The sequence below is a fragment of the Sabethes cyaneus genome, chromosome 3 (genome assembly GCF_943734655.1).
Source record: "Sabethes cyaneus chromosome 3, idSabCyanKW18_F2, whole genome shotgun sequence".
Lineage (NCBI taxonomy): Eukaryota > Metazoa > Arthropoda > Insecta > Diptera > Culicidae > Sabethes > Sabethes cyaneus.
In genome coordinates, this window is record NC_071355.1 from 56599652 (window position 1) to 56627564 (window position 27913).

The window sequence follows — 27913 nt, forward strand, 5'->3', positions numbered from 1 at the left end:
AACTTTTATAAAATATGTTGAAAAAGGCCAAAAAAGTGAAACCAAAAGCGAAAAGGAACATCGAGGATGTGCCGTTCTATAAATTTGTTTATCGCAGAGACGAACTGCCACTGGATCCGGCCAGGAGCTTCATAGAAGAACAAATTTGTAAACTAAGTCGAAGGTTTTTAAACTTTAAGCTTAATGAAACTACCTTTTTTCAGCAAAAATCAACGTCATAAAACCACCCTGCTTTAGCAGGGATTACAGTCTGCACCGCTATCCGAGAGGCGATGGTCGAGGATTTCGCGATTTACTGCTTCCGGAGAAGCTTTCCTCTACGGAAAGTCCCGAATACCCGCTGACCGGTTCCTCTTCAACGTCTCCGCTTCAAAAACATCTACCGGATATGACCGAACAGCTCGTCAGACTGCACAAAGATCTGCGGTTGAAAATTTTCCACGATCTAGCCCTTACCAAGCCGCTGCTGATGGGTAACGAGTTCTTCCGGCGCTACGGCAGGCCTGGTCAAAATGGCCGCCGCAAGCTAGCCGCCATTCGGCGTCCGAAACGTCCGAAACGTTTTCACTTCGACGAGTTTGCCTACCGTACGCCGGAAGAGAACGACGAAGCCTTGCTGCGCATCCAGCGCCACCTGGACCGGATGATCGCTAAAAGCATTCGCGAGGCGGAAAAACGTCGCCAGCAGAAGGAGGAGCAAGCGCGAAAGGCGCAAGTTGTAAGTGTGGATTTTCATTAAAACTACATAGCATAGTGTTTTGGTGAAAATTTATTAGGAAAAATTTGTTTGTTTTATTCCATTGTCAGTGTACTTCGAAGACCAAAGGAAATAATGTGTATTCAGTGAAGATTAAACGGAAACGGTTGAGTAATGAACAATACATCAAAAAACTAAAACTGGACGAGAGCCTGTAAGTACTGTAAACTAAAAATTTATGGTATTCTATGGTATATTCCTATGCTTAAGTTTTTTTTTCAATATTTGTATATTATTTAATGTTTCTGTGCTTAGAATATCTAAATAAGATTATTTCTGAACAGGAATATGGCTGGCGTTGAAATTGTCATCATGTTACTATTGATAGAACTTTCATACATAGGTTGAACATAACTAAGTAGAAGGCCAATTTGCTTTGAACTGTTTCTCACTTCCTACTGCTTTCTGAGTTTTTTTTTCAGTTTGGGGCAGTTCCGGAAAGTTTGGAGGGCTTTTGTCGTTGGTTACAATTTGCGTGGTTTTGGATCTATTCCTTATTCATTTTCCCTTACTTATAGGAAGCCAGATTAGGCCAAAACAGTACGGAGCAACTTTATTTGCTCAAAGCATGCAACAAGATTTTCTTTTCTTTTTCTTAGCTAGTGATGTCCGGTAATCGCTCGTTAATCGAGTAATCGATAGAGCATGCAATAATCGAATAATTTGTAATTAAATACTGCCGGCACGAGTAATTTATCAATCGAATAGTTCAAAAGGGATAAAAAAAATGCGAATAATCCCCATTAATCGTACATAATCGTTCGATTAATCGAATTATTAAACGAAATATTCGAATATTTATAATCGAATACTACTAGCACGAATATTGAACTAATCGATTAGAGCATACAATGCTAACCGATTAGTCGGTAATCGAATAATTGAAAATTTCGGACATCACTATTTCTTACAAACATTTCTCCACATAAATATGTATCGTAATTGACAGTGTCAGTTTTCACGGAATTTTAAGCCCGCCGGTGCAAATTGCTTGCTAAACCAAGTATGTTGTCGGGAACTATGACAGCTTTTTGTGTTCAAACTTATCTTGAAACTTTCCTTTTCTAATAGACATGTAAAACTCTTGATCTGAAATCTAGGTATCTGCTAGGAATCCGTCTTGACAAATGTTTCATCATCCGTGACGTGTACAACTTACGCGCTCTTGCTTTAGCCGTCATATTTTGCTTATCATCTCGATTAGGTTCACTGTAACCTCGATAAGTTGGCAGTCTGGCTCAATTCTTGCCTTTTTGCACTGTGATATTCCCAAGTTATTTCTGGTGCTTCAATTTTACCTAACAACGTTTATTACAGTCGATTTGGCCACTTTCAGCGAGTCAAATACGTCAGCATAAGGGTACCGTCAGAGTGCAAGCGGCATGTGACGCGACGCGACATTTCTTGCTGTAGTTATACGCGCAGCCCTTTTTTCGCCCGAAGCAGGACTGTGCATTTAGCAACATGAGAGCGAAGTCGTGTCGCGTCGCTGTCGCGTTAACTCTGTACGGGGCCTAAGTAGTAATGTCCGTTAATCGTTCGATTAATTCAACTAATCGAATAACACATGGAGTATTTGAATAATTTTTAATCGAATACTTTCAGCACGAGTAGTTGAATTAATCGAATAGTTCAATGAGTACGAATAATACACCAATAATGCTCGTTAATCGTTCATAATCGTTCGATTAATCAAATTAATCAAAGAAATATTCGAATATTTTTAATCGAACACCACTGACACGAATAGTTGAATTAATCGATTAGTGCAGACAACGCTCACCGATTAATCGGTAGTCGAATAATTGAAAATTTCGGACATCACTAGCCTAAGAATAATTTGGATTTTGAATATGCAGGAGCTAAGTTTAAATATACTGTTCCTCTTACTTCGACCCATTTTTTTAGAACTGAATTCAAACTGCACGAAAATGAAAAAAGAGGGGTTGTGTACAAGACACGACCGCATAGGTGACGCAGGACTACGTAAGTCTCTGAGCAGATAATAGCATCTATCGATGCCTGTAATACGATTCGTCATATATACATGCTAGATGCAGCATATATAAGGTTTGTTGAGACTAGCAGCAGGTTGAGATAATTCGTTTATTTTTAAATGAATGTTAATAGCGCCTCAAATCTTACCTCAACATCAAACACTATTTACATATATACATGATATCAAAAAATTGTTATATTAAATGCTTATGGTTGGCTGTGCTGCAGGTTCAAAAATCCAAATTTTTGCAAGACGATAATTTATTTACATCGTTTTATTCATTTTCATAATTGAAAACTATTATGTAAGTAAGTTAAAGTTGTTTGCAAAACGTTTTGTACTTTGCTGCCTTATACTGAGTTGAGTACTGATTAGTGAGTTTCACTTTCAGGACACCAATTTGGACTAGATTCAATGTTTAAAAATAAAATCGGTTGAAGAAAGAGGATGGTTTTAGACATTAACAAAATTGTTTACTTTCAGGACATCAAATTGGACTAGGTTAAATGTTTAAACGATAAAAACGGTTGCAGAAGATGAGTGGTGGCGTACTTCCCAAACACATCATATCAAATTGGTATAGATTTAAAGGTCGTAATCTTCGACCTGTTGGGACGGGGAGTCGGTCTTCTGCTTACTTTAACAAACTTCTCTGCTTCATAAATAGAACAAACCTATTCAGAAGCTGCCACCTAAACAAAATCTGTGAAATTTAAGCCAGTAAATATTTAAATGAGGAACAAAAAAACAAATGATCCATGGGCATTTCGTTTTCCTTCGTCACAAAATATGTGGGTGTACACTTTCATGCTTTTATTGTTTTATTTTTTAGTGCACCTGCCAGCGAATACTCAACCACCCAAAAGCGTGGTTTAAAAACCGATGCTAAACTAGCAAATCGAAAATGATAACATATGTAAAAGCCGGAGTTTGATGTCCCGAGAGCAAAGTGAGTTGAAAATGTGTACGATAGTCCGTTGTGAAATTTAAAGCAGTAAATATTTAAGTGAGGAACAAAAGAAACAAACAATCTATTGGCATTTTATTTTTCTTCGTCAGCTGCTAGCTAGAGTTGACTTCTGTTTTGAATAGATCATTTGAAACGCATGAATTGATTATAGTGATCACGAATTTCAATTTGCTTTACTTTCAGGACACAAAAAACGGATAATGCGTATCATCTTTGACTTGCCAGCGTTAGTATAGCGCTTTAGTCCTGGCCACGATTGTAAATTTAGTACGTGATATTAACGTACAAAGATAAAACAATATAAGCATAAAAGTCTACAACCACATACGCTGTGTGAGAAGTTAACGTAGGACCGTGTATGAATATTATAACGTAAGTCTTACTATAGGATGACAACAAATTTAGGGGCAGGCACACGTTACGAAATAATTAAAGGTTTTAATCGATAACAACTCTGACAGTTCTGATTCTGTACGAGTTTCAATGGTTTGAATACCAATCGAGTCATAAAATATTTCATACACTGTTCTACATTATCTCCTTGTACAACATACGTTGATGTATGTAGGGTGGTAACCAACCAACGTATTTTGCAGCTGTAAATAATTTGGAAACTTACAGCAAAATCAAATGGAAGGGAAGTGTCCAAATTATGTATAGATGCTGATGGGGTCCAAAATAGGTTAGTTACCCTACACTTTCCTGCTTTTGTTACCTCACCTGTTATTGCACTTAACGTCGAACTTTCCTACCGACAAAAAGCGTGGTTCGAAAGCCGATGCTAAGCTAGCAAATCGGAAATGGTATCATTCGCAGAGGCCGGAGTTTGATGTCCTGAAAGTAAAGTGAGATGGAAATATGTACGATAACTCTTTTCATTCCGATCAATTTATGGTTTTTTATGATCTATTTAAAACTGAAGATTTGTTGTAAAACCGTAATTGATGGAACATATACAATAATTGGGACGAACCAAATAATAAATAAATAAGATAAAACAATAAAAACATGAAAGTATACATCCACATAAGTCACATAGTTACCTTCTCGCACAACATATGTGGGTGTACACTCATGCTTTTATTGTTTTACCTATTATCGCGCTTACCATCGAATTACTAATCATTAAAAAGCGTGGTTCAGAATTTGATGCTGAAGCTAGCAAATCGAAAACGGTAACATACGGAAAAGCCGGAGTTTGATGTCATGATAGTAAAATGAGTTGTAAATATGTACGATAGTCCGTTGTGAAATTTAAAGCAGTGAATATTTAAGTGAGGAACAAAAGAAACAAACTATGGGCATTTCATTTTCCTTCGTTAGCTGCTAGCTAGAGTTGATTTTCAATTTGCTTTACTTTCAGGACATTAAACACCAGATAATGCGTATGTCATCATCTTGGACTTGGATTTTCTAACTCTTTAGTATAAAGTTCATGGCCACGATTGTTAGTTTAGTACGTGATAAAACAATAAAAGCATAAAAGTGTACATACGCTTAGGCTGTGTTAGAAGTTAACATAGGACCGTGTATGAATATTTTAGCGCAATTCTTACCATAAGATGTCATAACCAAATTTAGGTTCAAGCACACGTCACGAATAGTGATGTCCGAAATTTTCAATTATTCGATTACCGATTAATCGGTGAGCGTTGTCTGCACTAATCGATTAATTCAACTATTCGTGCCAGTGGTGTTCGATTAGAAATATTCGAATATTTCTTTGATTAATTCGATTAATCAAACGATTATGAACCATTAACGAGCATTATTCGGGGATTATTCGTGCTCATTGAACTATTCGATTAATTCAACTACTCGTGCTGGCAGTATTCGATTAAAAATTATTCGAATATTCCATGTATTATTCGATTAGTTTAATTAATCGAACGATTAATGGACATCACTAGTCACGAAATAATTCAAGATTTTAAACGTTAACGACTCTGCCAGTTCTGAACGGGTTTCAATGGTTTGAATACCAATCGAGTCATAAAAGTTCCATACACGGTTCTACATTATCTCCTCGTACAACATTCGAGGGTGGATATACACTTTCCTGCTTTTGTTGCATTACCTTTTAGTACACCCAACTTCGAATATAACCAATAAAAAGCGTGGTTCAAAATCCGATGTTGAGTTAGCCAAATCGGAAATCGTAACATAACATACGCAAAAGCCGGAGTTTGATGTCCTGAAAGTAAAGTGAGTTGAAAGCAAAGCATTATTCTGGTGATAATTCTGACGGAATACGACCTTTACGTGATATTAACGCACAAAGATAAAGCAATATAAGCATAAAAGTCTACACTCATATAGGCTGTGTGAGAAGTTAACGTAGGACCGTGTATGAATATTATGACGTAAGTCTTACTATGGGATGGCAACGAAATTTAGGGGCAGGCACACGTTACGAAATAATTACAGGTTTTAAACGATAACAACTCTGACAATTCTGATTCTGTACGAGTTTCAATGGTTTGAATACCAATCGAGTCATAAAAGTTTCATACACTGTTCTACATTATCTCCTCGTAAAACATACGTTGATGTATGTAGGGTGGTAACCAACCAACGTATTTTGGACCCCATCAGCTGCGGTACATAATTTGGAAACTTACAGCAAAATCAAATGGAAGGGAAGTGTCCAAATTATGTATAGATGCTGATGGGGTCCAAAATAGGTTAGTTACTCTACACTTTCATGCTTTTGTTACATTACCTTTTACTGCACTTAACGTCGAACTTTCCTACCGACAAAAAGCGTGGTTCGAAAGCCGATGCTAAGCTAGCAAATCGGAAATGGTATCATTCGCAGAGGCCGGAGTTTGATGTCCTGAAAGTAAAGTGAGATGGAAATATGTACGATAACTCTTTTCATTCCGATCAATTTATGGTTTTTTATGATCTATTTAAAACTGAAGATTTGTTGTAAAACCGTAATTGATGGAACATATACAATAACTGGGACGAACCAAATAATAAATAAATAAGATAAAACAATAAAAACATGAAAGTATACATCCACATAAGTCACATAGTTACCTTCTCGCACAACATATGTGGGTGTACACTCATGCTTTTATTGTTTTACCTATTATCGCGCTTACCATCGAATTACTAATCATTAAAAAGCGTGGTTCAGAATTTGATGCTGAAGCTAGCAAATCGAAAACGGTAACATACGGAAAAGCCGGAGTTTGATGTCCTGAGAGTAAAATGAGTTGTAAATATGTACGATAGTCCGTTGTGAAATTTAAAGCAGTGAATATTTAAGTGAGGAACAAAAGAAACAAACTATGGGCATTTCATTTTCTTTCGTTAGCTGCTAGCTAGAGTTGATTTTCAATTTGCTTTACTTTCAGGACATTAAACACCAGATAATGCGTATGTCATCATCTTGGACTTGGATTTTCTAACTCTTTAGTATAAAGTTCATGGCCACGATTGTTAGTTTAGTACGTGATAAAACAATAAAAGCATAAAAGTGTACATACGCATAGGCTGTGTTAGAAGTTAACATAGGACCGTGTATGAATATTTTAGCGCAATTCTTACCATAAGATGTCATAACCAAATTTAGGTTCAAGCACACGTCACGAATAGTGATGTCCGAAATTTTCAATTATTCGATTACCGATTAATCGGTGAGCGTTGTCTGCACTAATCGATTAATTCAACTATTCGTGCCAGTGGTGTTCGATTAGAAATATTCGAATATTTCTTTGATTAATTCGATTAATCGAACGATTATGAACCATTAACGAGCATTATTCGGGGATTATTCGTGCTCATTGAACTATTCGATTAATTCAACTACTCGTGCTGGCAGTATTCGATTAAAAATTATTCGAATATTCCATGTATTATTCGATTAGTTTAATTAATCGAACGATTAATGGACATCACTAGTCACGAAATAATTCAAGATTTTAAACGTTAACGACTCTGCCAGTTCTGAACGGGTTTCAATGGTTTGAATACCAATCGAGTCATAAAAGTTCCATACACGGTTCTACATTATCTCCTCGTACAACATTCGAGGGTGGATATACACTTTCCTGCTTTTGTTGCATTACCTTTTAGTACACCCAACTTCGAATATAACCAATAAAAAGCGTGGTTCAAAATCCGATGTTGAGTTAGCCAAATCGGAAATGGTAACATAACATACGCAAAAGCCGGAGTTTGATGTCCTGAAAGTAAAGTGAGTTGGAAATGTGTACAATAATTTATTCCGATCAATTCATGGGTTTTTATAATCTATTCAAAACTGAAGATTTGTTTCGTTTCACGTAATTGATGGAATATAATATATTTGAGGAACCTATTGTGATAGCGCACTAAAAGATAACACAATAAAAACATAAGAGTGTATATCCACACATGCTGTGCGAGAAAGTAACGTAAGAGCGTGCTTGAATATTTCAATGCATGTCTTACCATAGGGTGTCATGCCAAAATTAAGGTTCAGGCGAGCATCACGAAATAATGAGACTTTGAACGCTAATAACTCTGCCAGTTCTGAACGGATTTCGATGGTTTGTATACCAAAGAATTTGCACAACATGCGTGGGTATACACTCACGTTTTCGTTGTTTTACCTTTTAGTGCACTTAGCGTCGACCCCTGAACCAATAAAAATCGCGGTTCTGAATTCGATGCTGAAGCTAGCAAATCGGAGATGGTAACATACGCAAAAGCCGGAGTTTTATGTCCTGAAAGTAAAGTGAGTTGAAAGCAAAGCATTATCCTGGTGATAATTCTGACGAAATACGACCTTTACGTGATATTAACGCACAAAGATAAAGCAATATAAGCATAAAAGTCTACACTCATATAGGCTGTGTGAGAAGTTAACGTAGGACCGTGTATGAATATTATGACGTAAGTCTTACTATGGGATGGCAACGAAATTTAGGGGCAGGCACACGTTACGAAATAATTAAAGGTTTTAAACGATAACAACTCTGACAATTCTGATTCTGTACGAGTTTCAATGGTTTGAATACCAATCGAGTCATAAAAGTTTCATACACTGTTCTACATTATCTCCTCGTAAAACATACGTTGATGTATGTAGGGTGGTAACCAACCAACGTATTTTGGACCCCATGAGCTGCGGTACATAATTTGGAAACTTACAGCAAAATCAAATGGAAGGGAAGTGTCCAAATTATGTATAGATGCTGATGGGGTCCAAAATAGGTTAGTTACCCTACACTTTCATGCTTTTGTTACATTACCTTTTACTGCACTTAACGTCGAACTTTCCTACCGATAAAAAGCGTAGTTCGAAAGCCGATGCTAAGCTAGCAAATCGGAAATGGTATTATTCGCAAAGGCCGGAGTTTGATGTTCTGAAAGTAAAGTGAGTTGGAAATATGTACTATAACCCTTTTCATTTCGATCAATTTATGGTTTTTTTATATGATCTATTTAAAACTGAAGATTTCTTGTAAAAATTTAATTGATGGAACATAATACAATAATTGGGACGAACCAAATAATCTATACCTATAAAATCAGAACATATATACATGCCACATGCGTTGTATGTAACATTTATCAAAGTAGTAACATGGCATACGTTCAATTCTCAAAAGATTTCAGTTACTTATATGTGCATTTGGAAACAATTGAACAAAATTAAGAACACAAACTATTGCTTTCCTGCTACCTTACAGAAATTAAAGATTGTTTTTATTGCCCATGGTTCCCCACGTTGAAGGGATTTTACCAATTCAATCCTATTTTATCAACAGCACATCTTTTCACTACATTTCTAATGAAACAGCAAGCATGCACATTCATATACAGTCATATTATAACCGAACACTACAGCTGAAGCATATTTTTCCAACACAGATATCAAATTCGCCTAGGTTTAATCGTCTCGCAGTAAAGAATTTGCGATCTGTTGGGATAACGAACTTGTGTCATTTTTTCTGGTACACTTCCTTAACAAAGACATCAAATTGAACTAGGTTTAATCGCGTTCGTAAGAAATCTGTTGGCACGAAGGGGGTTTGTCACTATTTCTGGTGTACTTCCCAAGCAAGTACATCGAAATGGTATAGGTTTAATCGCGGTGTTAAGAAATCTTGTTGAAATGAGGAAACTTGGTCACTTGTTTTGGCTTACTTCCCAAGCACAGATATCAAATTAGTATAGATTTAGATCATCGTAAAGAATCTTCCAACCAATCACGAAGCGAGAATTCTGGTAATACATAGGTTCATTATTTACAATTTTTCAATAGATCAACATCAAGAATCCATACTTTTCTTCATTTGGGCCAATTCTTAGAAGATTTTCCACAAGAACCACTAAGCTATTAGCGTTTAAAACCTGACCACTTTTCAAGACAGATTTTTTGGAATGACACCCTATAGATACCAGCTACCTTCCTGAAAGACGTAGTCCTACGTCAAAAATGGATTTCTGTCTGTCTGTAAATAAATAAGATAAAACAATAAAAACATGAAAGTATACATCCACATAGTCACATAGTTACCTTCTCGCACAACATATGTGGGTGTACACTCATGCTTTTATTGTTTTACCTATTATCGCGCTTACCATCGAAATACTAACCATTAAAAACCGTGGTTCAGAATTTGATGCTGAAGCTAGCAATTCGAAAATGGTAACATACGGAAAAGCCGGAGTTTGATGTCCTGAGAGTAAAATGAGTTGAAAATATGTACGATAGTCCGTTGTGAAATTTAAAGGAGCGAATATTTAAGTGAGAAACAAAAGAAACAAACTATGGGCATTTTATTTTCCTTTATTAGCTGCTTGCTAGAGTTGACTGCTGTTCTAAATAGATCATTTGAAACGCATCGATTGATTATAGTGAACAGGACTTTCAATTTGCTTTACTTTCAGGACATTAAACACCGGATAATGCGAATGTTATCATCTTCGATTTTCTAGCTCTAGTATAAAGTTCTTGGCCACGATTGTTAGTTTAGTACGTGATAAAACAATCAAAGCATAAAAGTGTACATCCACATACGCTGTGTGAGAAGTTAACGTAGAACCGTGTATGCATATTATGACTTTTACAATAGGATGATGTAACAAAATTTAAGGGCAGGGATAGGGATACCTTACTAAATAATTAAAGATTTTGAATGGTAACCACTCTACCAGTTCTGAACGGGTTTCAATGGTTTGAATACCAATCGAGTCATAAAAGTTTCATACGCTGTTCTACATCAACTCGTACAACATACGTTGGTGTATGTAGGGTGGTAACCAACCAACGTATTTTGGACCCCATCAGAAGCTGTCCATAATTTGGAAACTTGCAGCAAAATCAAATGGAAGGGAAGTGTCCAAATTATGTTTAGATGCTAATGGGGTCCAAAATAGGTTAGATACCCTACACTTTCATGCTTTTCATTACCTTTTACTGCACTTAGCTTCGAACATTTCTACCGACAAAAAGCGTGGTACGAAAGCCGATGCTAAGCTAGCAAATCAGAAATGGCATCTTTCGCAGAGGCCGGAGTTTGATGTCCTGAAAGTAAAGTGAGTTGGAAATATGTACTATAACCCTTTTCATTCCGATCAATTTATGGTTTTTTTATGATCTATTTAAAACTGAAGATTTGTTGTAAATCGTAATTGATGGAACATAATATAATAAGGTCATTGCAAATCATTTTCAAAGTTTTTGTCACCCCTCTCCCCCCCCCCCCCCTTGGAAATGGGCTTGAAAAATCGAGGGGCAAAAAAATAATTTGTAGGATGAGTGAATTTTTTTAATAAAATCAATTGTCTGTGGGCCCTACAGCCTGAAAAACTCGAAAAATGAGTGTACGAGTTGCTTCTAGCACGAAATAGAAATGGAAGTTCAAACAGCGGAATTTCCGAAACTCGGCCAAAAAATTTTTCTTTCAGTTTTGTCTTTTTGTTCGTAGATTTTTGCATGAAAAATAACAACGTATTTATTAAAAGCAAGAATAGATTTGGTTTTCACGTTTAAACTTTAAGTAAAAATGCCTAAAATCCATTTTTTTGCTCGATTAAGAAATTCTGTTTCCCCCCCCCCTTCAGTGACCCACCACCGGAGGGACAAAAACTTAAATTTTTGTAATGGCCTAATTGGGACGAACCAAATACTAAATAAATAAGATTGTTTTATCTAGCATGAAAGTATACATCCACATAGTCACATAGTTACCTTCTCGCACAAGGCACAACATATGTGGGTGTACACTCATGCTTTTATTGTTTTACCTATTAGCGCGCTCACCGCTCACCATCGAATTATACTAACCATTAAAAAGCGTGGTTCAGAATTTGACGCTGAAGCTAGCAAACCGAAAACAATGGGTATTTCATTTTCCTTCGTTAGCTGCTAGCTAGAGTTAACTACTGTTCTAAATAGATCATTTAAAACGCATGAATTGATTATAGTGAACAGGACTTTCAATTTGCTTTTCTTTCAGGACATTAAACACCGGATAATGCGTATGTTATCATCTTCGATTTTCTAGCTCTAGTATAAAGTTCTTGGCCACGATTGTTAGTTTAGTACATGATAAAGCAATCAAAGCATAAAAGTGTACATCCACATACGCTGTGTGAGAAGTTAACGTAGAACCGTGTATGCATATTATGACTCTTACCATAGGATGATGTAACAAAATTTAAGGGCAGGGATGGGACACCTTACTAAATAATTAAAGATTTTAAATGGTAATGGTAACCACTCTACCAGTTCTGAACGGGTTTCAATGGTTTGAATACCAATCGAGTCATAAAAGTTTCATACATTGTTCTACATTATCTCCTCGTAAAACATACGTTGATGTATGTAGGGTGGTAACCAACCAACGTATTTTGGACCCCATCAGCAGCTGTACATAATTTGGAAACTTACAGCAAAATCAAATGGAAGGGAAGTGTCCAAATTATGTATAGATGCTGATGGGGTCCAAAATAGGTTAGTTACCCTACACTTTCCTGCTTTTGTTATATTACCTTTTACTGCACTTAACGTCGAACTTTCCTACCGACAAAAAGCGTGGTTCGAAAGCCGATGCTAAGCTAGCAAATCGGAAATGGTATCATTCGCAGAGGCCGGAGTTTGATGTCCTGAAAGTAAAGTGAGATGTAAATATATACGATAACCCTTTTCATTCCGATTAATTTATGGTTTTTTTATATGATCTATTTAAAACTGAAGATTTGTTGTAAAACCGTAATTGATGGAACATAATACAATAATTGGGACGAACCAAATAATAAATAAATAAGATAGAACAATAAAAGCATGAAAGTATACATCCACATAGTCACATAGTTACCTTCTCGCACAACATATGTGGGTGTACACTCATGCTTTTATTGTTTTACCTATTATCGCGCTTACCATCGAAATACTAACCATTAAAAACCGTGGTTCAGAATTTGATGGTGAAGCTAGCAAATCGAAAATGGTAACATACGGAAAAGCCGGAGTGTGATGTCCTGAGAGTAAAATGAGTTGAAAATATGTACGACAGTCCGTTGTGAAATTTAAAGCAGTGAATATTTAAGTGATGAACAAAAGAAACAAACTATGGGCATTTCATTTTCCTTCGTTAGCTGCTAGCTAGAGTTGATTTTCAATTTGCTTTACTTTCAGGACATTAAACACCAGATAATACGTATGTCACCATCTTGGACTTGGATTTTCTAACTTTTTAGTATAAAGTTCATGGCCACGATTGTTAGTTTAGTACGTGATAAAACAATAAAAGCATAAAAGTGTACATACGCATAGGCTGTGTTAGAAGTTAACGTAGGACCGTGTATGAATATTTTAGCGCAATTCTTACCATAAGATGTCATAACCAAATTTAGGTTCAAACACACGTCACGAAATAATTCAAGATTTTAAACGTTAACGACTCTGCCAGTTCTGAACGGGTTTCAATGGTTTGAATACCAATCGAGTCATAAAAGTTCCATACACGGTTCTACATTATCTCCTCGTACAACATTCGAGGGTGGATATACACTTTCCTGCTTTTGTTGCATTACCTATTAGTACACCCAACTTCGAATATAACCAATAAAAAGCGTGGTTCAAAATCCGATGTTGAGTTAGCCAAATCGTAAATGGTAACATAACATACGCAACAGCCGGAGTTTGATGTCCTGAAAGTAAAGTGAGTTGGAAATGTGTACAATAATTTATTCCGATCAATTCATGGGTTTTTATAATCTATTCAAAACTGAAGATTTGTTTCGTTTCACGTAGTTGATGGAATATAATAATTGTGATAGCGCACTAAAAGATAACACAATAAAAACATAAGAGTGTATATCCACACATGCTGTGCGAGAAAGTAACGTAAGAGCGTGCATGAATATTTCAATGCATGTCTTACCATAGGGTGTCATGCCAAAATTAAGGTTCAGGCAAGCATCACGAAATAATGAGACTTTGAACGCTAATAACTCTGCCAGTTCTGAACGGATTTCGATGGTTTGTATACCAAAGAATTTGCACAACATGCGTGGGTATACACTCACGTTTTCGTTGTTTTACCTTTTAGTGCACTTAGCGTCGACCCCTGAACCAATAAAAATCGCGGTTCTGAATTCGATGCTGAAGCTAGCAAATCGGAGATGGTAACATACGCAAAAGCCGGAGTTTGATGTCCTGAAAGTAAAGTGAGTTAAAAGCAAAGTATTATCCTGGTGGTACATTCTGACGGAATACGACCTTATATGATATGTACATTGTACAACAATCTGAGTACCATTCAAAACGTTAACCATAAGTGCGTCGTTTCAGCAAGCTCAAATATCTGCAAGCTCTGCTTCCGGAACATCCGGACGAACAGAAGCGTAAAATTCTGGACAAATTCGAAAAATCCTACGCAGCAGCTATTGAAGGTTTCGATGACAACATGCGCCAACGAACACTGAACCTTCTGGACGAGTTATCGGTGGAGAAAATCGAACATTATCCCTCGCATCTGATTAAGAAAATTCTTCCCCGCATCGATGACCGCATAGCGTATCTCAATGCAGCGCACAAGTTCATTCTGGAAGAGGAAAAACTTTGGCCCAACGTTCATCCCGAGGTGATGCTGCTGGATTATTTGTTCGATCCCGAACACAACGTTCGTCGCGATCAGGCTGTCTACTTGACTATTCTGCTGATGGATTTGCAGGAAGACTACCGGTATCACGTTAAACGATCTTTTCTACGCCATATTCTGCGTTCTGAGGAGGAACGCAATCGATTGCAACTAATTGTGGAACCACCTGAATTTCCTATAGCAACCTTGATTGCACCGGTTCCTTGGAAATGTTCAATACAAGTTGCCAAAAATCGCTTGGAGGAGGTACTGATGATCAACCACCCGGTTCTTCAAGCCATTAACTTACTCTGGCACAAGCTGTACGGCAACCTGTTGGTTGTGGACACTGCTAAGTTCTACAATACAGACATTCCAATGCATGCGGACAAAATCACGGAAACAATCCACGAAAGTTGTCGAATTACACGGGACGTGAGTTACGTTTTCAAACCATTACGGAAACATCCCTCGGATCTTTCTAAGCTGTTTTGTTAACCTTTCAGATATTGGTAAATGACTGGATGCCTCGTGTTGCCGATTTGGTTGATGTTATGCGTAAGTACTGGAAGGATCTGGTACCACGGAACTCCATACACGGTGGCCGAGGCACGATATTCTTCAACTGCATCCACGCGCTGACTTCCTATCATCTACAAGGACTGATCAAGAAAAGCTTGGATCACCTTGTTGATGCCTTGGAGGTGTATCGCGGCGGTGATGCCCCGGGGCAGATGTCCAAGCTAAAGAGGAAACCTTTCATGACGCTAACTGTATCCGTTGTTGGAAAACCGGACACGGAAATAGATAAAAATACCGAGAAGAGTGATTTGTCACTGTACGAAGCCGACGACGATGATCCCAGTATACTATCATCGGAATCGTCCGATAATCCATTAACAACGACCGCTGACGAGCGGAGAACTTCATTCATAATGAAGAGTAGCGGTAAAATTATCATTTATCCCTATATGGAAGAACTTCCCGATCTATTCAAGAGCTATTTCGTTAAGATCCTTAAAGTGGGTTATAAAATTCCTCGGTTGGAATACTATTTGACACAGGATAAGAAACTGTTGGGTTATCTGCACTACATTCGCGACGATAACGCGGATATGGAGAAGCTGTACGAAAGAGTTAAGTGCATAGTTTTGGCAAACCAAACTGGACCAACGACTTATTTGTATCCAATGTACGAGTACTATTTTCCCGTGTTGGCAAACAAAATGAAGGTCATAACCGAAAGTATCTTCTCGCAACGTGAGCTACCGTCCCTGGAAATCTTCAAAGATCTTGTCGACAAGTTTACCGAACTACTGCACGGCATATACTTTCTTCGGGATTTCATTCCGTTGAACCTGTTTATGCTAGATAACAGTCGACTTAATCGTGTTCTCGAGAACCTGGTTAAAGAACTGAAAGCCTTCGTAATCAATTACTTCATTACGCTCAACCAGGTCGAAAACCGTCGGTAAGTTCAAAGAAAATCAGGTCCACAATACGGAATACAGTATGATTCAATAACGTCGTTTGCAGCATCTGCGACGAATTCGAGGACATGTCCCTGCACGCCGGCGAACGTCCGAAAGAAACTCCGGAAGTGGTCGCACTTCAAAATTACCTAACGCAGTGCCGAGAGGAGCGAATGTACCAGCTGAAGACCGAGATCAAGCAAGTCGCGCAGCGTGTTCTCTTCCTCCTGACCTACGCCATACTCGATAGTAATATGCGAAATTACGAATTGGTTCGCGAGCGTTACACCCTGCTGATGTTGGGTTTTATATTTCCAGCCGAAGATATCAATCTGAACTCGCGTCTCTTTCTGTGGCCTCAGGAGCTGGAGAAAGTGCTTGATCTTAGTGGTGCCCGTCTTTCGGTGGTACGTGACAATCTGGAAACGGCACTTCGTGAGCGGCGAGTCCAATTCGAAGCCTATCTGAATACGGAGAAGAAAAAAATGGACCACTTCCGGACGCGCGAGATTCGCGAAATGCTCTCGCTGGATGATTTGCGGGAGAAAGTCGCTACCGTAGATGGTTTGATGTTGATCCTGGAGGTATTCGTATAGAGTTAAATACAACACTTTCATTCAACAAAGGTTTTGTTTGTTTATTTTTAACCCCACAGAAATGTAGCAAGGAGGCGAGAGAAATCAACTCGGATGAAAATTTGCTGCAGATAGATCAGTCGTTCTTCCCTGCGTTAACCGAAATGATCGATAGAATGGCGCCAATCGAAAAGCTGTGGCACACGGCATACAAATTCGATTCGTGCCATGAAGTATGGTACTTCGGGCCGTTCAAGGAACTGGACGCTACTGTCATTACGAGCGCGGTTGAGGACATGTTCCATTCAATCACTGTCCTACTTAAGGAACTCACAGGCAGCCCTCAGGCGAAACGTGTGGCTGAACAGATTCGTATGAAGATCGACAAGTTCAAGATCTACTTGCCGGTTATGGAAGCAATCTGCAGACAAGGCCTCGGTGAGCGTCACTGGGCGCAGATATCGGAAGAGCTTGGCCAGGAAGTGAATCCAGAGGTGCAGAACCCACTTGGACTTATGGTCGATATCGATATCATGAAGATCCAAAATCGACTGGAGGAAATTTCCAACGCAGCGGGAAAAGAGTACGAGCTTAACATACAGCTGGTGAACATGCAAGAGGAGTGGGTTGATGTGAAGTTTGTGTGCGTCCAGTATCGTGATTCGGACATATCCATTCTGTCGTCGGTGGATGATATCCAAACACTGCTGGACGATCACATCCTGAAAGCTCAAGCCATGCGCGGTTCACCATACATCGCTGCACTCGGAAGCAAAGCAACGAACTGGGAGGACAAACTCATTTCTATGCAGGATATAATCGATACGTGGCTGCAGGTTCAAGCAACCTGGATGTACCTGGAGCCGATCTTCAGCTCGGAAGATATTATGCGACAAATGCCTACCGAGGGCCGTCATTTCAAATCAGTTGACAAATTGTTTCGCAAAGTTATGCGTCACACGATCGCTGATCCACACGTTATCCAAGCCACCGACTATCCGGATTTGTTGAATGTGCTCAGAACGGCCTTCAAGGACTTGGAAGACATTCAACGGGGGCTGAATCTGTATCTGGAGAAGAAACGTCTGTTCTTCGCCCGGTTCTTCTTCCTGTCCAACGATGAACTGCTGGAGATTCTGTCCGAAACGAAGGATCCGATGCGAGTGCAGCCGCACCTGAAGAAGTGCTTCGAGGGTATCTATTCGCTGCAGTTCGATCAGCAGATGGAGATCACCGCGTTCACCTCCTCCGAGGACGAGCAGATTCCGTGCACTAGAAAAATCAATCCGGCGCTGGCAAATGTTTGGCTTCTATCACTTATTGTATCAAGGTAATGGGCTTACTAATTATTCGAATTTTTCAGGGCTTAGTTGAGAGATGGCTCAAAGAAGTCGAGGTTGTTATGTTGGAGAGCGTGAAGGAGCAAATTTGGCAATCATATGACTCATACTTCAAGGATCCACGCAAGATGTGGGTTTTGAACTGGCCTGGCCAGGTCGTTCAGGTGGTTTCCTGTCTGAAATGGACCGAAGAAGCGGAGGAAGCTATCAAAGAGAACAGATTGACAGAATACTCACAACGGTGTACGTCCCAAATTGGTGACCTAGTGGATCTTGTAAGAGGCAACCTATCGGCAGGGGCAACCATTACAATTGAAGCGTTAATAGTCGTGGATGTACATGGTTTGTTTGATTGCTATAAAAATTCGATTTGGATATTCGACTAATGGTCTTTTCAGCTCGCGATATAATTGATTTGTTGATTGGGAAAAATATAACCGATACCGGGGACTTCAATTGGTTCTCTCAACTGAGATACTACTGGAGAATAGACGACGATGACAAGCAAAGCTACGTAGCGTGCAGCATGGTTAATACAGATCTTAAGTACGGTATGGAATATCTGGGAAATACGGGTCGGTTGGTTACGACACCGCTGACTGATCGCTGTTTCCGGACCTTAATGGGTGCATTCAAGCTCAACCTCGGAGGAGCACCTGAAGGCCCAGCCGGTACGGGTAAAACCGAGACGTGCAAAGATCTGGCCAAGGCTGTAGCGAAGAAGTGCGTCGTGTTCAACTGTTCCGATGGGTTGGACTATAAAGCACTGGGCAAATTCTTCAAAGGTTTGGCACAATCTGGCTCATGGGCGTGCTTTGACGAGTTCAATCGCATTGAACTGGAAGTACTTTCCGTCGTGGCTCAGCAAATTCTGACGATCCAACGCGCCATTGCTGGAAAGGTGGTTAAATTTGTCTTCGAAGAGACTTCCCTTAAACTGGATCCTACGTGTAACATTTTCATAACCATGAATCCCGGCTATGCCGGTCGAACGGAGCTACCGGATAATCTGAAGGTGCTGTTCAGAACTGTAGCCATGATGGTCCCAGACTATGCCATGATTGGAGAAATAACGCTTTATTCCAACGGCTTCGATGAAGCCCGCATTCTGGCGCAGAAGATTGTCCATACCTATAAGCTGTGCTCGGAGCAGCTATCGTCGCAATCACATTACGACTACGGAATGAGAGCCGTCAAGTCGGTGTTAACGGCCGCTGGAGCACTGCGCCGTTCGCAACCTCAGCTCTCCGAGGCTCAGATCGTTCTTCGAGCGATTATTGATGTTAATCTTCCCAAATTTCTACAGCAGGATATTCCACTGTTTGAAGGTATTTATAAGGATCTGTTTCCCGGAGTGGATCTACCACCGGTGAGTCTTTCAGGTGAGTAGTTTTCTAATTAAGAAATTGATCAAGCTTTTCGCTTGCAGCCGGCTCGTGAAGACATCGTCCGTTTACTGCTGATCGAACTGGTGAAGCGTAAGCTTCAACCGACACCATGGTTTATTGAGAAGGTCATGCAGATCTATGAAATGCTTCTGGTTCGTCATGGGCTTATGATCGTGGGTGATTCCATGGGAGGAAAGACAACGGCCTATCAAATGCTAGCAGAATCTCTGCGGGAACTGCGCAAGGAAAAGGGACCCACCTGCGAGGAACAGGGAGTTAGCTTCAGGATCATAAATCCGAAGGCCATCTCAATGGGACAGCTGTACGGTAGTTTTGATCCGGCATCACATGAATGGTCCGACGGAGTGTTGGCCAACACCTTCCGCGAGATGGTTTACACCCACAGCATGGAACGGCAGTGGATCATTTTCGATGGTCCAGTGGATGCCGTGTGGATTGAGAATTTGAACACCGTACTGGGTAACGTGATCTGAATTGCTCTTTTTGTAGTAGTAATTAGGAGGTTCTTCTGTATCTCACAGATGACAACCGGAAGCTGTGTTTGATGTCCGGTGAAATCATTCAGATGACAAAGTTTATGAACTTGATGTTCGAACCGGCAGATCTCGATCAAGCATCTCCGGCAACGGTGTCACGGTTTGTAGTGGTGAGGTTTGTCCATGACATGCGAATAAAAACACGAAAAATACTTCCAGTTGCGGAATGATCTACATGGAACCGTCCCAGCTGGGATGGATGGCACTACACAAATCCTACCTACTATATCTTGAGGAGAAAGGAGTCAACGAAATCAACATCGGATTATTCGAGCAACTGGCGGAATGGCTCATTCCACCGGCATTGAACTGGTTAAAAACAGTGGACACTGTTCTGAATATGTCCGAGATGCATCATTATTCTGTTAGAGTTCCACTCAAATTGTGTTTTTATCCGTCACTAATCTAAATACTCTTTATTTTCAGATGCTTTCTCATTTCTTCTCGATATTTATATCACGAACATCAGCCTACAACCAGGTTTGGTTTCAGCAGATTTTCCTCTTCTGCTATGCCTGGGCGTACTTTTCAATCGTAACCGTTGAAGGTCGTAAAACAATCGATCCACTGCTGCGAAAAATTTTATATGGAGCCAACGAAGATCATCCAAAACCGAAGCATTTCTCCCTCAACCGAGGACAAATGTATCCGGAGAAGATGAACTTCCTCGACTACCGTTTCGACGAGCAGGAAACATGGTGGCCCTGGTTGAAATCGGAGGAACTGGTACTTCCCGATAGCTGTGCGGTTTCCGAACTGATGATACCGACTAAGGAAACCGGTTATATTCTCTACTGGACCGAAATGTGTCTTTCTGCCGGTATTCCAATCCTTTTGGTTGGTCCAACGGGAACTGGCAAGAGTGCCACCATTGCCAGCCACATTCGAGATCTGCCGAAGACGAAGTTCATATCCAACATCATCAACTGTTCGGCACGCAGCACAGCCCAACAAATGCAAGACACCATCATGTCCAAATTGGACCGTCGAAGAAAGGGAGTATTTGGGCCCCCCGTTGGCAAGCAGTGTGTAAACTTTATCGACGACGTAGCGATGCCCGCCAAAGACGAATACGGATCCCAACCACCGCTGGAGCTGATAAGGCAATGGTTGGACCATAAACTTTGGTCCGATTTACGGGACACCTCCAAGATAGAGCTGATCGATCTGCTGTTTGTCGGCGCAATGGGCCTTCTCGGGGGCAGCAACTACATACCCAAGCGCTTGTATCGACACACATTCATTGTATCTGTGGACTCGTTCGAGGACTCAACTTTACTGCGAATTTTTAGCTCCATCGGAGAGTGGCACTTCTGGAAGGGTTACCCAGATACGGTGTCCCGTTTGTGCAAAAATCTCAGCCAAGCGGTCATTGCAGTATATCGCGGAGCGATAGCGAACTTTTTACCAACTCCCGCCAAGTCACACTACTTGTTTTCGCTGAGAGATGTCACCAGAATATATCAGGGTATCGTATTGGTGCCGGCCAAGCGACTTCCGGATCCCGAGAAGCTAGTTCGTTTATGGGCTCACGAAACGTACCGCGTATTCTACGATCGGTTGATTGATGAAACAGACAAGCAGACTCTATTGCGTTTGGTCGACGATGCGGCAAATACTCAGCTGCGTATGAAGCTGGAAATCGCTTTCGGCGATCGCCTGGAGAGTGGCCAACGAGTTAACGACAAACACATGCGTGATCTTCTGTTTGGCAACTACATGGAACCGGATGCGGTTAAACGAGTTTACGATGAGGTGGACAATTGGGCGAAACTGGAGAAAAACATGAATTTTTACTTAAGCGAGTACAATGCCCACTCGAAATCACCAATGAACTTGGTGCTGTTTAGATTTGCAATTGAACATATTTCACGAATCTCGAGAGTTCTGCAGATGCCACGTGGACATTTACTGCTCGTGGGACTTGGTGGTGCAGGAAGACGCAGTTCGGTCAAACTCGCCGCAAACATGGCCGATGCAGTCGTCTTTCAGGTGGAAGTCACAAGAAGTTACTCGATGAACGAGTGGCGGGAAGACATGAAAAAGCTTCTCATGAATGCCGGGAATGAAGGAAAGCCGACCGTCTTTCTATTCAACGACTCACAAGCCAAGGAGGAAGCTTTTGTTGAAGACATCAATTCGTTGTTGAATACAGCGGATATTCCGAATCTGTTTCAATCAGATGAAAAGGCCGTCATTCTGGAGCAGATGCAGTTGATAGCTAGGCAAACCAACAAACCTATCGATTCAACTGCTTTGTCGCTTTACAACTTCTTCGTAGAAAGAGTGCGAGAAAACTTGCACATAGCCCTGGCTTTTTCCCCGATTGGAGATTCATTCAAAAAACGAGTTCGAATCTATCCATCATTGATAAATTGTTGTACGATTGATTGGTTTACTGGTTGGCCCGATGACGCCCTGCAGAAAGTGGCCGAGAACTTCATCCGCTCAATGGAACTAGATCAGGAAGCTCCGTCGGCTGAACCTTCTGCAACATCTATTCAACAGACCGAAGAAGACCAGGAAAAACAGAAAACAAGAAAGCTTAATCGACTCGAGAGGAAACTGGTCGAACTAGTCATGGTATTCAACCGTGGAGTGGTGGAGAGTTCCGAACGCTTTTTCCTAGAACAAGGCAGAAGAAACTACGTTACTCCAACGTCCTACTTGGAAATGCTACGGTCCTTCAATACCCTTTATCGTAACAAGTATTCTGAAATCATTTCCCAACGTGACCGGTACACTGTAGGGTTGGAAAAGTTAGAATTTGCCGCCGGACAGGTGTCGGTCATGCAGAATCAGTTGAAGGAGCTCCAACCGCAGCTTAAGAACACCTCGGATGAAACGGAAAAAATCATGGTCAACATTGAGCGCGAAACCGCCGACGCCGAGAAGAAGAAGGAAATCGTCGGAGCGGATGAAACGGCTGCGAACGAGGCAGCCGCATCGGCTCAGGCTATCAAGGACGACTGCGAAAGCGATCTGCAGGAAGCGGTTCCAGCACTGGAGGCAGCACTCATGGCGCTGGATACGCTCAAACCGGCCGACATAACCGTCGTCAAATCGATGAAGAATCCACCGTCCGGGGTGAAGCTGGTGCTGGAAGCGGTTTGTGTGATCAAGGGTATCAAACCCGATCGCAAGACAGATCCATGTGAGTTTTTTGTTTGGAGTTTTTGGGGTGTTCTATCGAGCAATCACTTCTGTTCTCATTTAACGTTGGATTCATTTCTTTAACAATCATTTATTTTAGCTGGTAAAGTATTGGAAGACTACTGGGGACCATCCCAGAAAATGCTGGGAGATTTGAAGTTCTTGGATAGTCTCAAAACATTTGACAAAGATAACATTCCGATTCCGGTTATGAAGAAAATTCGCGATGTGTAAGTTGAGTACTCTGTAGATACAAGAACCTTAACTGAATTATACGCTTTTTGTCTTCAAACAGCTACATAGCCGACCGCGAGTTCGTACCGGAGAAGATCAAGAACATCTCGATGGCCTGTGAGGGTCTCTGCCGATGGGTACGCGCAATGGAGATCTACGATCGGGTGGCGAAGATTGTCGCCCCGAAAAAGGTTGCCCTGGCGGGGGCCGAGGCGGAACTCGCGATGCAGATGGAGAAGCTCAACGCCAAACGGGCCGAGCTGCAGGAAATCTTGGACAAACTGCAGAAACTGAATGATTTCTTCGCCGAAAAATCCCGAGAGAAAAAGCGATTGGAAGATGAGATCGACAGCTGCGAGAAGAAACTGGTTCGCGCTGAACAACTTATCGGTGGCTTGGGAGGCGAGAAGAAACGCTGGTCAGAGTGTGCGCAAAACCTGCACCAATCACTGGAGAACGTAATCGGTGACGTTCTGCTGGCGGCCGGGTGCATCGCCTATTTGGGATGTTTTTCGACAGAGTTTAGAAGCAGAATCATAAGCGACTGGAACCGTATAACCTTGCAAAAAGAAATTCCGTGCTCGGAAAAATTCTCCTTAATCACGACTTTGGGAAATGCTTTGGAAATTAGAAATTGGTCCAACTGGGGCCTACCGACAGATGATTTTTCCGTTGAAAACGGTATAATAGTAAGACAAGCTCGCCGTTGGCCGCTCATGATTGATCCAGAGGGGCAAGCCAACAAGTGGGTGAAGAATATGGAAAAGCAAAATAATCTCAAAATCATACAACAGCTGGATCCAAATTATATGAGAGTGGTTGAAAATGCCCTAATCAATGGATATCCCGTCTTACTGCAAAATATTGGAGAAACAATTGACTCTGGACTAAATCCCATCCTAGAGAAAAACATCCTTCGCCAGCGAGGCGCAAACATGATCAAATTCGGGGAAGGCTTAGTGGAGTACAACGATAACTTCCGCTTTTACATTACAACCAGTCTCAGAAACCCGCACTATCTACCGGAGACAGCCGTAATGGTGACGCTGATGAACTTTATGATCACGGAGCAAGGTTTGCGCTCGCAGCTTCTAGGCACTGTCATCATCCAAGAACGTCCCGATCTCCAGGAAAAGAAAGAGTCCCTCATCATCGAATCCGCTCAGAATCAGGAAGCTCTGTACAATGCTGAAGCGAAGATCTTGCAGGTCCTTTCCTCGGCCGAAGGGAACATCCTGGATGACGAGAATGCGATCAACATACTTACCTCCAGCAAACAACTTTCTGAGGAGATCCAAGCGAAACAGCTCGTTGCGGTCGCTACCGAAGCGGAAATCGATGCTGCCAGGCAACTCTACATTCCGGTGGCACGCCACTCAGCGGTTCTTTTCTTCTGCACCACCGAATTGGCCAACATCGATCCGATGTATCAGTTCAACCTTACCTGGTTTTTGAACATTTTTGTCCAAACGATTCTCAAAACGCCCAAATCGGACAACTTGGACGAACGTTTACAGCTATTGATGGATTATTTCACCAAAGCTATCTATACGAACGTTTGTCGATCACTGTTCGAGAGGGATAAGCTCATGTTTTCCTTCGTTCTTTGCTCGGGAATACTACGCGGAGAGGGCAAAATAGACGATCAGGAGTTATCGTTTCTGCTTACTGGAGGACTTGCCCTTGATAATCCTTATCCTAACCCAGCCTCGGAATGGCTCCCGGACAAAGCATGGACCGATCTTGTTCGCGCAAGCTCGCTAGACTATTTATCACAATTGCGCGTCATATTGCAGGAAAATTTGGACGAATGGAAAGATTACTACAATTCGAGTACGCCGGAGGAGAGCCCGCTTCCGGCACCGTATCACGATTGCGATGGTCTGGCGAAAATCATCATACTGAAGTGCTTGCGCCCGGATAAGGTCGTTCCAGCAATGCAGAAGTTCATCATTCAGAAGATTGGCCATTCCTACATCGAACCTCCCCAGTTCAACCTGCGCACGTCTTACGAGGACAGCTCGCCTAGAATTCCGCTCATATTCATGTTATCCCCAGGATCTGACCCAATGGACAGTTTGTTGGCATTTGCAAACGAAAAATATATGGGAGACGACAGCCGGATCATTTCGCTCGGTCAAGGGCAAGGTCCGAAAGCTACCAAGACTATAATGGATGCCATCAAGCTTGGCCAATGGGTAATTCTGCAGAACTGTCATGTCGCAGAATCCTACATGGATGAACTAGAGAAGTTGGTAATGGACGCCAGTTTGTACGATAACGTACATCCTAAATACCGGTTGTGGTGTACTTCCTATCCTTCCAAAAAATTTCCGGTATCTATTCTGCAAAATAGTGTCAAAATGACCAATGAAGCACCAAAAGGGTTAAAATTAAACATGATCAGGGCCTATACCTCGGAACCACTTCACAACGAATCCTTTTTGGATGAGGCATTCCATGGAAATGCGGTTACTACGCGGGTGTGGATAAGAGGAGTGTTTTCCCTAGTGTTCTTCCATGCCGTTGTGCAAGAACGCTGTAAGTTTGGTCCGCTCGGCTGGAACATACCGTACGAGTTCAACGAATCTGATCTTAAGATTTCACTGATGCAGCTGAAGCAATTCCTGCATCAGTACTCGTATATACCGTTCGAAGGGCACACCTATCTGACGGGCGAGTGCAACTACGGTGGACGCGTAACAGACGACAAAGACCGTCGCCTACTGATGGCCCTGTTGAACCGAATCTACAATCCGGAAACCGTTGAGCAGGACGAATATCAGCTCTCCGAGTCCGGCACCTACCGGGTACCGGTTAATCCCATCAAGGTCGAAACCTTGGAGTACCTATCGACATTGCCACTGACCGCCCATCCGGAGGTGTTTGGTCTTCACGAGAATGCAGATATTACCAGAAATATAGATGAAACCGTTTCGGTGAGATTTATGTTATGTTTTATGCCAAATAAAGTATTTTCCTTACCAATTAATTTTGGGAATCCTTTCAGCTTCTCGACAGAGTCTTACTAACGCAAATGCAACTTTTTGCTGGAAAGTCATCTAGCGGCAAAGATGAGCAGAAGATCGACCCAGTTCTACAAATTTGTTTGGAAATTCTCAAAAAGATCCCGGAACCGTTCGACGTAGAAGGCACTGCCGAAAAGTATCCTATTCAATACATGAACTCGATGAACACAGTTTTGCGTCAGGAGCTAACCCGATTCAATCGTCTGATCGTCTACATCAAGGCTAGCCTGGTGGACGTCCAGAGAGCCGTTCAAGGACAAATCAGTATGATTCCTGAGCTGGAACGGGTGTATCGCTCCATGAAGATAGGCAAGGTTCCGCAGGCATGGCTGGCCAAGAGTTATCCTTCGCTTAAACCACTCGGTAGCTACGTCAATGATTTCGTGTCACGATTAGCGTTTTTCCAACGCTGGATCGATGACGGCGAACCGAAGGTTTACTGGATGAGTGGATTCTACTTTACTCAATCTTTCCTTACCGGAGTCATGCAGAACCATTCACGAAAGAATAAACTGCGTATTGACGATCTGGTAATGTCTTTCGAGGTAACGGAATACGAACAGGAAGATCGAGTGCAGAAGCGTGCCGAAATCGGAACATTCGTTAGGGTAAGTTGTACGAGTTTATCTATTATGAGTATGTATTGCACACATACACACACACATATTCAACACTAGTGTATAATAACACTTCTCCATCACACATTATTGCATGCCTTTCGCAGAATCGTCGCGGTAAAAATGAGGATTTTGTAACCTTTGATGTAAGTACAGGAACACTGTTGAACAAAAAAATGAATTTGTTTACAGAATCAAACTTAAACATAATTATTTCAAACGTAATTCGATGGTTTTTAACAACATCACAAGAACTTAAATATAGTTTATATACGTTATATAAAACCTGAATATTACTAGAACATTTCAGTGATAAAATCTCATACAAAAAAAATTGCAGTAAACGAATTATTACACCTCAGAAATTGCTAATTATAATTCCCCCGTCACAACAGGGTCTATATCTGGAGGGTGCCCGCTGGAACCGCGAATTGAAACATTTGGATGAATCACTGCCGCGGGTGCTGTACGATACGTTGCCTATAATTTCGATGACCCCTACGCCGAAGGAGCGCAAACCCGTTGCCGAGTGGAACCGCTACGAGTGCCCTATCTACAAGACCAGCGAACGACGGGGTGTCCTATCGACAACGGGTCATTCGACGAACTTCGTAATGTTCCTGGACATGGACAGCCGGCGACCGCCGGAACATTGGATACTTCGCGGGACCGCCTGTCTTTGTCAATTAGACGACTAATTCATATATTTCTTGGAACATATTTTTATCAATA

General features: G+C 41.2%; 1 protein-coding gene across 1 annotated transcript; it reads left to right on the forward strand.

The window, feature by feature from the left end:
* Nucleotides 1-14: 14 nt before the first annotated feature.
* On the forward strand, nt 15-27879 carry LOC128743057 (dynein axonemal heavy chain 3). The gene is made up of 18 exons (XM_053839570.1): nt 15-147; nt 204-718; nt 808-911; nt 14528-15251; nt 15323-16287; nt 16353-16872; nt 16944-18164; nt 18227-18545; nt 18602-19572; nt 19633-20071; nt 20134-20248; nt 20308-20512; nt 20575-23302; nt 23402-23531; nt 23597-26474; nt 26546-27172; nt 27289-27327; nt 27577-27879. The coding sequence occupies exons 1-18, from the start codon at nt 15-17 to the stop codon at nt 27877-27879; spliced, it is 12936 nt and encodes a 4311-aa protein (XP_053695545.1).
* The last annotated feature ends 34 nt before the right edge of the window (nt 27880-27913 follow it).